General features: G+C 45.4%; 1 protein-coding gene across 18 annotated transcripts in view; it reads right to left on the reverse strand.

The window, feature by feature from the left end:
* RACGAP1 (Rac GTPase activating protein 1) overlaps positions 1 to 10,656 on the reverse strand; it is a 33,571-nt gene extending 22,915 nt beyond the window's left edge. For 2 of the 18 annotated variants that reach the window (XM_067696486.1, XM_067696477.1), the window contains exons 1-2: positions 6,312 to 6,445; positions 5,529 to 5,644 (exon numbers count right to left, since the gene is read on the reverse strand). Coding sequence is in view for 2 of the 18 variants with exons in the window: in XM_067696472.1 (XP_067552573.1) it covers positions 5,616 to 5,624 (9 nt within the window). In the remaining 16 variants the exon portion in view is untranslated. Of the gene's footprint in view, positions 1 to 5,528; positions 5,645 to 5,811; positions 6,164 to 6,228; positions 6,446 to 10,051; positions 10,075 to 10,498 lie in introns of those variants that run through there. The other 16 variants (XM_067696483.1, XM_067696474.1, XM_067696489.1 and 13 more) reach the window with 15 other exon arrangements.
* Positions 10,657 to 11,502: the final 846 nt, after the last annotated feature.

Consider the following 11,502-nt stretch of genomic DNA (forward strand, 5'->3'; position numbering starts at 1 on the left):
ATTCTTCTTTCCTATTTTCTTTGTGCATACCACTCCCTAGAGTGAGTGCTGTGGGGAGGTACTTTCTTGAAAACACAACCTGATTCCTGAAAAGACTATAGACACAGAGTACCTACCTGTGGACATCTCACCATAGTAACTATTATCTCATAGAACTACGTCGATCTACATTGTTCTCCTATCATGATGCCTAGTACCTAGGAGAGAGCTGTTTGACTAAACATATCAAACTATCCCACCTTAGTCATTACATCTCTACAGACAACTCATCCATTTCTCTCTCCAGCCCTCAGCTCTCTCCTAAGTCAATCTTGTAACTCTCAATTTGTTTTGGATGCCCTGGATGTTGAGCTCGATTTTGAGACATCATTCTAGCCTTCCCCCACACGTCATCAACTACTTTACCCAATGACCTACGATACTCCCTCTCCTACCGACACCCAACTTTGATTTCCTTATTTTTATCATTCTCCCAGTCACTCAGTTCCAAACCTCAGAGTCACCTTAAGTTACTCCCCTTCCTACAAGTATAATCACCAAACTCTGTGGATTCTTCTCTCACGTGTGTCATACCCAGCCCATCATCACTTGCAGGTCATTAACATTCACTTCAACTGGCCTCCCTGGCCCCAGTCTTTCCCCAACTACTTTGCTCAATTGGCACTCAGACACCTTATACTCTAATTTAACTTTACCATGTTTCTATCCTATGTCCCAGCTAAACTGTAGATTTGAGAGGAGAAACCTTACATTTGGCACCGCTGTATTGCACAAAGACTCAGTACTTTTAAAAAATACTTGATAAATCGAAGTCAGAGAACAAACACATGAACGAACACACACACACACAGACACACACACACACAGACACACACACGCCCCCCCCCATGATTCTGTCAAAAGAATTTCCATTGTACCTGAACATCACGTTTAATATAGATGAAAACAGAACAGTTAAAAGAAAGGTGAGGGGGCAGAAGCCCTAGGATATAATTTTAGTTCCTCTATTTACCCGTTGTATAACCTTGCGTAAGTCACTTAAATTCTGAGAAACATCTATAAATGGGAACGATAATACTTGTCCTATTTACCTCAGAGAATATTACAAATTAATGTAGGTAAAAGTTTTATACCGTATAAATTGAACCTCATTATAAGAATATAGGGTATTGGACTTCCCTGGTGGCGCAGTGGTTAAGAATCCACCTGCCAATGCAGGGGACACGGGTTCAAGCCCTGGTCCAGGAAGATCCCACATGCCGCGCAGCAACTAAGCCATGCGTCACAAGTACTGAAGCCTGCGCTCTAGAACCCGCAAGCCACAACGACTGAGCCCACGTGCCACAACTACTGGAGCCCGCGCGCCTAGAGCCCGTGCCCTGCAACAAGCCACCGCAATGAGAAGCCTGAGCACCACAATGAAGAGTAGCCCCCACTCACCACAACTAGAGAAAGCCTGTGCACAGCAACGAGGACCCAACGCAGCCAAAATTAATTAATTAAAAAAAAGAATATAGGGTATTATAGTGGGTATACATTTTTTGCTTTTGTTTTGGTCTGATTGTTGTTATTTACATCCCAGAACAGTGATTACCAAATCATAGCTGGAACCCAGATCAAAAAGAAGGGAGGAGATAGCAAAACTTGACCTTGTCTAGGCTCTTAAACAAGCTCTTCTACATGAGGCTCATAGCATCTGAGAAGAGTTAATTTTTCCTCTAACATAGATTTACTTTGGGCAATCCAAAAACAGCACTAGAAAATATAATCCTCTTCTCTTTATATGCTAAGGGACCATGCATTTTTATTAACGTGCTACAGAAGTGACTCTCAGGAATTATTTATAGATGCCAAAAATATCTTTCTGTATCAGTACTAACTCTGATATCTCAGCCAAATTGTAGCTTGAAAAGCTAAAATTTACTCATCCTATTCAATGTCAATTGAAAATGGCCTTAATTTTCCTGCTGGGTCACATTTTTTACCCTCATGAATACTTCTTTATTTCCCCCCCCTTTATTATTTAGCTCATAGCTAGGAGATACACTAATGTGAAAGGAAACAAAAACAAAGTCATATTGCAGTACATTGCTTTGCAGCTGTAAAACAGATGTCACTTTTTCACTACAGAGGCGGCTGCCTTTCGGGAAAGCTGAAATGATCCTTGTGTGTAGCAAGGAAATCAGTTTGTTGAGTGCTTTAAACAAAAAGGTGCTAGAGAATCTCAGCTGTTATTGATGAGAAGCCCCAGAGGTGGAGAAGTCACTGTGTTACAGATTCCCAATCTGTGAGTATCCCTAAGGGAGCAATTTGGCATCACCAGGAAAGAGTCTCAGCTTGATGTGATTGCTTTGAGTCCCCAATTTAATTTCAATCACCAGCCAAGAGAACAGAGATCATCCTTCAGAATAACAGACTATTACAGATCTTACTGCAGAGTATCCTGGGAAAAGTCTCTAGCCTCTTCTTCCTCCCCTTACAAACAACATTATTAAGAGACCTATACATCAGGCTTTAGATGCATTGAGGGTGTTAAATTCTGTCACACAAAGCAGTGCGTTTTTCAGGGAAGAGTTTTAATGAAAAACATTCTCACAAACATTACTAAATCTGGAGAGTCCCAAGAAATCAACAATACAGGTTCTCTGTTCTCTGCTGCCAAGAAAAAACATTCCCTAAGACTGTCTCAACACTACAGGATTCTTTCAAATGAAAGCATTTCGGAATAATTCTTTTTCCCAAATGTCCAGCTTCTGCTTCACCATATCAAAGCCTCTATTCAACTGGCAGGCAGAAGGAATATCTTGAAACCGAATGTTCTCATGAGCAAGTCAATTGCAGAAAGAGTAAATAGAACATTCTCAGTCCAACATGAATGAAGATTAAAGTACGGAATGGGAGGGAATTCCCCAGCAGTCCAGTGGTTAGGGCTCTGCACTTTCACTGCCAAGGGCCTGGTTCGATCCCTGGTCGGGGAACTAAGATCCCACAAACCCCTGCAGCATGGCCCAAAAAACAAAACGAAACAAAACAAAAAAACGAAATGGGACAAGTTGAATTACTATTTTTCAGAAAATGATTACCAGTTCGTTATACTAAGTTCTCCTCTCATTTTTTCTTCTGTGAATTCCTTCCATTCCAAACTGTTCCATTCCTCAGGGTCTAGTATAAGTCTTACCAACTCACTAAAGCATTCCCTAACCATTTTAGTCCCAAATAACCTCTTTATTATCTATAACACTCATTTGGTAGATATAAAACACTGCCTCATACTGTTAATTTTCTATGTTCAAAAAAAAAGGACATCCCTGGTGGTCCAGTGGTTAAGACTCCGGGCTTCTACTGCAAAGGGTGAAGTTCGATCCCTGGCAGGGGAACTATGATCCCCGCATGCTGCAAGGTGTGGCCAAAAATTTTAAAAAAAGAAAAAGAAAAAAAAAGTTATTTAATGGTGAAACTAAAACCTCACCACCCTAAACAACTATATGCACCTCCCTATCTAATCTTTGCCCATTATGCACCCATATTTCATCGAATTGCAATCATAGATTTATATATAATTTTGTGTTTTACTTTTTTTAAATCATGTTTCCATTAAGTTACAAAAAGTTCATGAACATTTATTTAACTGTTCTCTTCCTTGGACATTTAGGTAATTTCGTTTTTCTGTTACATCTACTTAGAACCTCTCACATGGTCACTCCCTCACTTCCTTCAGGTATTTATTCAAATGTCATTGCCTCTTACAGATGGCCGATAGGCACATGGAAAGATGCTCAACATCGCTAATTATTAGAGAAATGCAAATCAAAACTACAACGAGGGGCCTTCCTGGCGCAGTGGTTGAGAGTCCACCTGCCGATGCAGGGGACACGGGTTCGTGCCCCGGTTCGGGAAGATCCCACATGCCGCGGAGCGGCTGGGCCCATGAGCCATGGCCGCTGAGCCTGCGCATCCGGAGCCTGTGCTCTGCAATGGGAGAGGCCACAACAGTGGGGGCCCACGTACCACCAAAAAAAAAAAAAAGTCTGCAAATAAATGCTAGAGAGGCTGTGGAGAAAAGGGAACCCTCCTACACTGTTGGTAGGAATGTAAATTGGTGCAGCCACTATGGAAAACAGTACGGAGGTTCCTTAAAAAACTCAAAATAGAGCTACCAAATGATCCTGCAATCCCACTCCTGGGCATATATGTGGAGAAAACTATGATTTGAAAAGATACATGCACCCCAATGTTCACAGCAGCACTATTTACAATAGCCAAGACATGGAAACAACCTAAATTTCCATTGACAGAAGAATGGATAAAGAAGATGTGGGGCTTCCCTGGTGGCACAGTGGTTGAGAGTCTGCCTGCCGATTCAGGGGACATGGGTTCGTGCCCCAGTCCGGGAAGATCCCACATGCCGCAGAGCGGCTGGGCCCGTGAGCCATGGCCACTGAGCCTGCGCGTCCGGAGCCTGTGCTCCGCAAGGGGAGAGGCCACAACAGTGAGAGGCCCGCGTACCACAAAAAAAAAAAAAAAAAAAAAAGATGTGGTGTATATATACACAAATAGAATACTACTCAGCTATAAAAAAGAATGAAACAATGCCATCTGCAGCAACATGGATGGACCTAGAGATTATAATAAGTGAAGTAAGTCAGAAAGAGAAAAGACAAATATCATATGATATCTATATGTGGAATCTAAAATATGGCACAAATGAACTTATTTACGAAACAGAAACAGACTTAGACACAGAAAACAAACATGGTTACCAAAGGGGAAAGGGGGTGGGATAAATTATGAGTTTGGGATTAGCAGAATCAAACTACTATATATAAAACAGATAAAACAACAAGGTTCTACTGTATAGCACAGGGAACTAGATTCAGTAAACTATAATGGAGAAGAATATGAAAAACAATATATATATAAAACTGAATCACTTTGCTGTACACCAGAAACTAATACAACATTGTAAATCAACTACACTTCAATTTTTAAAAAAGTCATTGTGTCATTCTTAACCACACTATTTTAAATTGCATCTTCCCCCCCAACACTTCTCTGCTTTATTTTGCTCAAAAGCACTCATCTCCATCTAACGTACTTATATATTAACTTACTTATTTTGTTTATTGTCTGTCTCCCCAATAGTTTAAGTTCCAAGAAGGCAGAGATTTTTGTTTGTTCATCGCTGAGCCCCTGGTGCCTAGAACAGTGCCTGACACTTGGCAAATGATTACTAAATATTCACCGAATAAATAAATTGAACATCACCGAGGACAGTGTTTTTCTTCAGGTGGCCGTGTGCCTTAAAATGGATTTCCAAGGCTGGGATTACCAAGTCAGAGGATGAAAACCTCTTATGACTCTTGATAAACAGTGCCAAAATATTTTCTAAAAGGGCTGTACTGATGTACAGTACTCTCCACAGTGTAAAGGCCTACTAAAGGTAACACAATCTGTTACCTTTCTAAGTTCTATTAACCCAAATAAACTGCAAGCTCCTTTAAAGCCAAGTAAGATTGTCTTGTACTTACATTTTGCACTTAATAAGTGCCTGTTGAATGCTTAAGCTATAGGAAAAGCGTCTTCTCTGAACACTTTCAATAACTCGAAAAGCTCACCTTCCACATTGAAGAGTATGATGACGTTTCTTTAAAAGAAAGAAAAAGAAAAAAAAGCTTATCTTCCCACCCACCCCACGTTCCTATGCACACCCTCTGCCGAGGAATGAAATCCTGAAGAGGGATGTATGTGAAATGGCCTCGTTGTTACCAAGGCTGGGATTTAGGACGGGAAGGGCAAGATGTCATTGCCTACCTAGACACACACAGCCCACTAGGGAGAGGGGCACCACTCGGAGCCGCGCCGGCCTCTCAAACACCAGGGCTTGCTTTTTCCTTCGAAAAAGTCTTGCTCCTCTGTGGAGAACGGTGGTGTTAGCCCACCCACTCCCTAACTCTGTCTTTAGGTGAGAGCCACTTCTTTGGGGTGGCTCCTGCCTTGTTCAAGCCACCATCTCAAAGAGAGGCCCCCGGCTTTCCACAAAACACGGCGCCAAGAAAGAAGCCACCCACTTCCCAGCCATCGCCCCCTCAGGCCGCCCGCGCCCCCGGCCCATGGAGAGCCTTCAAAGGAGGGGCTGTAGGTGCCGGCCTCCACCACAACCCGCGAGCGGGCCACGGCTTCACAACCGCGGACGCCTGCGTCCCACCACAAACCCAGCGCCAGAACCACCTTTTCCCGCAACTCCCAGCACCCACTTGGCCGGGTCCCCCGGGTCCCACCTGGGCGGCCTTCCACTTCCCTCCGCGCCTCACCCAACGGCAGAGAAGCTCCTCGCCGCCAGCTCGTGTTTGAAATCCGTCACCAACCAATCACAGAGAAATTTATTCCTCCCGCGCTGTCCCCCTACGTTGCGACGCACGCGTCGGGGCCACGGGGAGGGGGCGGGGACAAGGCTGGGCATGCGCGTTCTGATAGAGCGAAGCCAAAGGCAGCCATCTTGACTAAGGTCAACCGTTTTTTTTGGTTGTTGTTGTTGTTGTTTCCCCCTTCCCCTCACCCCCCCGGAGCCCTTTCCTGAAGCCATTCACGATACCATGTTGACTAAGGGCAAGTGATACTTCTTGAGTGCAAATTATTCTTGGCCTTACTGTTTTCTCCAGACTGAGAAATAGGACTTTTGGAAACTGTTAACTGAACAGTGTCTCATCTCTCGATTGAATAGGAAGAATTCCGGAAGGAGATAGAACAGCAGTCATTTACAACCATATATGCTGAGCTGTACACTGCCTTCATTCATTCCTGCATTCCAGGTTTTCATTTGACACACATTTATTAATTGCACCAAATTTGTAACAAGGACTCTCCTAGGAACTGGAAAAATAAAGATGACATGATATCTGCTTTCCAGTAGCTACACATCGGGAAAACAAAAATAAATATAAAATGAAAGTGCCATGATTTCATTTAATAAACGTTCATTTAGAACTTGGCATAGTGCTAACACGGGGCTTTCATACTTTCTTTTAATCCAAATCCACATTGAGAAACAGATTTTACATTACAACCACGTAGTACAGAACTCTGCTTATCCTTACTCCATGAATGTATTCTGAACTATTTTTTTCCTATTCTCTTACCACCACCCCTGCCATGTTGGTTGTCCCTACCTCATCGAATTTATTAATGATTAGCTACCTGCAACTTGAAAAAAATACTGGCTAATGCATGCAAGAAGCAGTGTGGTTTAAAGGGAAGATCACAGGTTTTATAACCAGAAAACTTGACTCCATTTAAACAAATACTGTGGAGCACTTTTGTGCCTCCGCATACTGCTGAACCAGCCACATCATCACTTTTTAACCCTTCTGTACTTCAATTCCTCCAGCTATAAAACAGAAATAACAGTATCAATCCTATCTCACAGGCTTATTCCTAGATCAAACAGGAGAGTATGTGGAACACTATCAAAGTTTACACTTTGTAAACTGTAATAAAGATTTTTATTATTAGGAAAGAGATGAAGAAATATTAACTGTACACATATTATCCCATTTATTCCTTCCCACAACCCTTCAACGTCAGGAGATCTCATTTAGTTGATTGCATTAGCCTCTGCCTCCTACACCTATAATACAGTTAAACATATACAAGAACAGAATATGTGTAAAGTGCTTTAGAAGCACAGATGAGGAAGCAATTAATCCTATCAGGGGGGCGGAAGTGTTAGAAAAGCCTACAGAGACTTGTTATCTGAACTTGGACTTGAAGTATGAATAGGAATTTACCTGATAGAAAGGAGAGGCAATTCCTGCCAATGTGACCTCTCAGAAATGAGTCACAAGTATATATAATAAATACACAAGCAAAGGATTTGTGAAGGTTTAGTGCTGTGAAGGAATATTTACCTTAACATGCAGGTAACTTTGGGGGTTCAGTGGGTGTGACACCTCTTGTGCAGCTTGGGCCTGAGGAGGGGAAGAAGCTAGCAAAGAACGAACAGACTAGGAAAGGATGGGACTTTATCCTGTAATTGACAAAATGACAAGACAATGGGGCCTGGGTTGACTCCGACTATGTTTGCATTTTACATAGGTCGTACCCGCAAACGGCATGGAGGATTGTCTGGAGAGGGGAAAATCTGAAGGTAGAAAGACTCTTGCTTCATTGTTAGGGAGAGGACCTGAGCTGAATCAGGCCAGTGGCAGCGGGGATGGAAAGGAGGGGACGGGTGGGAAAGACATTCATGAAATCAAATGAATTTATTAAATGATTGGATCTAGCAGTTGAAGGAGAGAAGGGGGTATAAAATGACTCAGCTTTCTCCCCCTCCCTTTCACCCCTTATCCAATTACTTAGCGCAGCTCTTAAGTATCTCTTGTATGTACCCACTTTACTTCTTCCTACCTTCACCACCCTAATCCAATTCAGTGGCCAAGCCATCAGTGAATCTGTTTACCCCTCACTTGCATTCTTTACACCCTGAATGATCTTTTTTTTATTTTAATTTTTTAATATTTATTTTATTTATTTGTTTGGTTGCATGGGTCTTAGTTGTGGCATGCATGTGGGATCTAGTTCCCTGACCAGGGATTGAACCCGAGCCCCCTGCATTGGGAGTGAGGAGTCTTACCCACTGTGTCACCAGGGAAGTCCCCCGAATGATCTGTTAAAAATGCAATTCTAATCATGCCTCTCTTTTGTTTAACACCATTAATGACTTCAACTTCCTCCTCAGTAAAGACCAAAATCCTTAATAAGGCTCTCCTAACCTGGCCCTGGCTTGCCCCTAGAGCTGCATTTCCTGACCCTCTGGCGTTTGCAGTTCCTCTTCCCCACCCTTACAGCCTCTTTACCTGGCTAAATTCTACTCAGCCTTTTGGGCAGCTGAGAAGTTTTCTGCCTTGCTCAGGGAGGTCTCTGAGGCCTAGAGCCATGCTTTTGCTACAAGCTTCCCCATCATCCTCTTCCTCCCGTCACACATGTCAGCTCATCTGTTTCATCTTCCTGGTTCTTCTAGTCACCAGCTATATGGCCTTTCAGAAGTCATCTGTGCCTTTGCTCACTCGTCTATAAATGTAAATCATAATAATACCTATTTCATAGAGTTGTTGAGAGGAATAAGTGAGATATCCATGTAAAGCGGGTGGCACACAGGACTTCCCTGGTGGTGCGGTGGTTAAGAATCCGCCTGCCAATGCAGGGGACACAGGTTCGAGCTCTGGTCCGAGAAGATCCCACGTGCCGCGGAGCAACTAAGCCCGTGCACCACAACCACTGAGCCTGCGCTCTAGAGCCCGGGAGCCACAACTACTAAGCCTACGCACCACAACTGTTGAAGCCCATGCGCCTAGAGCCTGTGCTCCGCCACAAGAGAAGCCTGACCACAACGAGAAGTCCAAGCACCACAAGGAAGAGTAGCCCACACTCCCAGCAACTAGAGAAAGCCGGCAGGCGGCAACAAAGACCCAAACGCAGCCAAAAATAGGTTAAAAAAAAAAAAGTTCGCACAGTTCCTGGCACAGAGTAAGTGCTCCGTAAATATTCCTGATTTTCCCTACTAGACTGTAAACTTCCAGAGAACAGAGATGGTACTCCTCTCATTTACTGCTATCATCTCTTGCTTTTGCAGCTCCAATAAATAGTCCTTTGGGTGAGCGGAGGTGAGTTCAATAGGACGGTGGAAGCATTCCACTCCATCACCCAAATTCTGTCCCAAATGATGGATGAGGGTTGGTGACACTGCCCCCCCCCAATTCCTCCCTCCATCCAAAGCACCACCACACCCCTCCCATTCCACTCAACCCCCTTCCCTGCTGCACCAGCCCGGTGAGAAGCACGGGAAAGGTGGGGGGGGGCGGGGGCGGGGGGGTCTTAAACCTCTTTCTTCCCAAACTATACTCTGGGTAGAGAGGCATCCTGGGGCTGCACCTGTAACGGAAAAAGCATGAGAACTGATGCCAGAAAGCATGGATTCGATTCCAGCTCGGCCACCTATTAGACACGAGATGTTGGCTGGTTTTTTAATCCCTAGCATTGGGAGAGCCCCACGCACCGGATGGTTCAGGGATGCCAGCGAGATAACGATTGTAAACGGCCCTCTATCAGCCGGAACGCGCCGTCGGAGGATGCGTTAGCACCGCTGCGCCCGCCCTCGCCGCCGCACGAGGCAGAACCCTCACCCCACTCCGGCGCGCGGGAGCGGCTAATGGGATTTATGCTAATGTGAGGACGCGGATGACCGGCCGAGCGCGCCGCCCCGCCGCCACCCGCGCCCCACCTCTCGCCCGGCGGGCCGCCTGCCCAGAAATCGCTACCGGGGAACGGGCACCGTCGGTCGCTGGGCAGTGGGGGGCCTGGCGGGGCGGGGCGAGACTGGGCCCGTGGCGGCGGGCCGTCTAGTCGCCGCCCAGTGTTTGTCTTCATCCTCTCTCCCCCTATCGGTTTTTATCTCCCAGTTCCTTCTCATTTGCTCTCCATCTCTAGAGGTCTTCCACCCTACCTCCAGTCGAGAATTACTGTTCCCTCCGTCAGTTACACCAGGACGTCTGGAGCACTTCCGCGTTCCAGGCAGTGCGCTCAGCACCGGCGTGGGGTGGGGTACAAGCGGCGCAGAGTGCGGAGGTGGGGACTGTGTTCTGGGGATTCGGGGGAAGCAAGCCCATTTTTGGCTGGGAATCAGAGAGGAAGAGGCGTCAAACCGAGCTTTGAGGAATAGATAGGATCCCAACGGGGAGGGGAGTGGGAAGTGAAGTAGTCAGAAGGGTTAAGAGAAAAATGGAGGGGACAGCCCTGGTGGCGCCGTGGTTTGGGAGTCCGCCTGCCAATGCAGGGGACACAGGTTCGAGCCCTGGTCCAGGAGGGTCCCACGTGCCCCGGGGCAACTAAGCCGGTGGGCCACGACTACTGGTCATGGCCCTGCGCTCTGGAGCCCAGTGAGCCACACTACTGAGTCTGCGTGCCACAGCTACCGAAGCCCGCGCGCCTGGAGCCCGTGTTCCAGAAGACAGGCTGGCAGCAGCAAAGAGTGGCCCCCCTCGCTGCAGCTGGAGAGGACCCGTGGGCAGTAGTGAAGACCCAAGACAGCCAAAAATAAATAAATAAAAATTTAAAATAAATAAAACAGGAAAACTGACATGAGACCCAGCAATTTCATTAAAACAAAAGAAAAAAGAAAATGGAGAAGTAAATCCAGCATGGCCGAAGTGCAAGGATCTTGAAGGGGGATGGTAAAGACTGGAGGGAATTTTGAAATCACAGTATGAGAGACCTTGAATACCAAGATGAATAAATTAAGATGAATTCTCTAGGCACTAGTGAGCCATTGAAGGTTTTTGAGCAAATGGCAGGTGACTTCCTATTCTCTAAGAGAAGGAGCAAAGCATAGTGGTAAAATGCATGGGCTCTGGAGTTATACTGGCCCTGGTTCAAGGTCTATCTCTATCACTTATGACCTGTGTGATGGGCAACTTGATTTATCTGTGCCTCCATTTCCCTATCTATTAA

The sequence above is a fragment of the Pseudorca crassidens genome, chromosome 11 (genome assembly GCF_039906515.1).
Source record: "Pseudorca crassidens isolate mPseCra1 chromosome 11, mPseCra1.hap1, whole genome shotgun sequence".
Lineage (NCBI taxonomy): Eukaryota > Metazoa > Chordata > Mammalia > Artiodactyla > Delphinidae > Pseudorca > Pseudorca crassidens.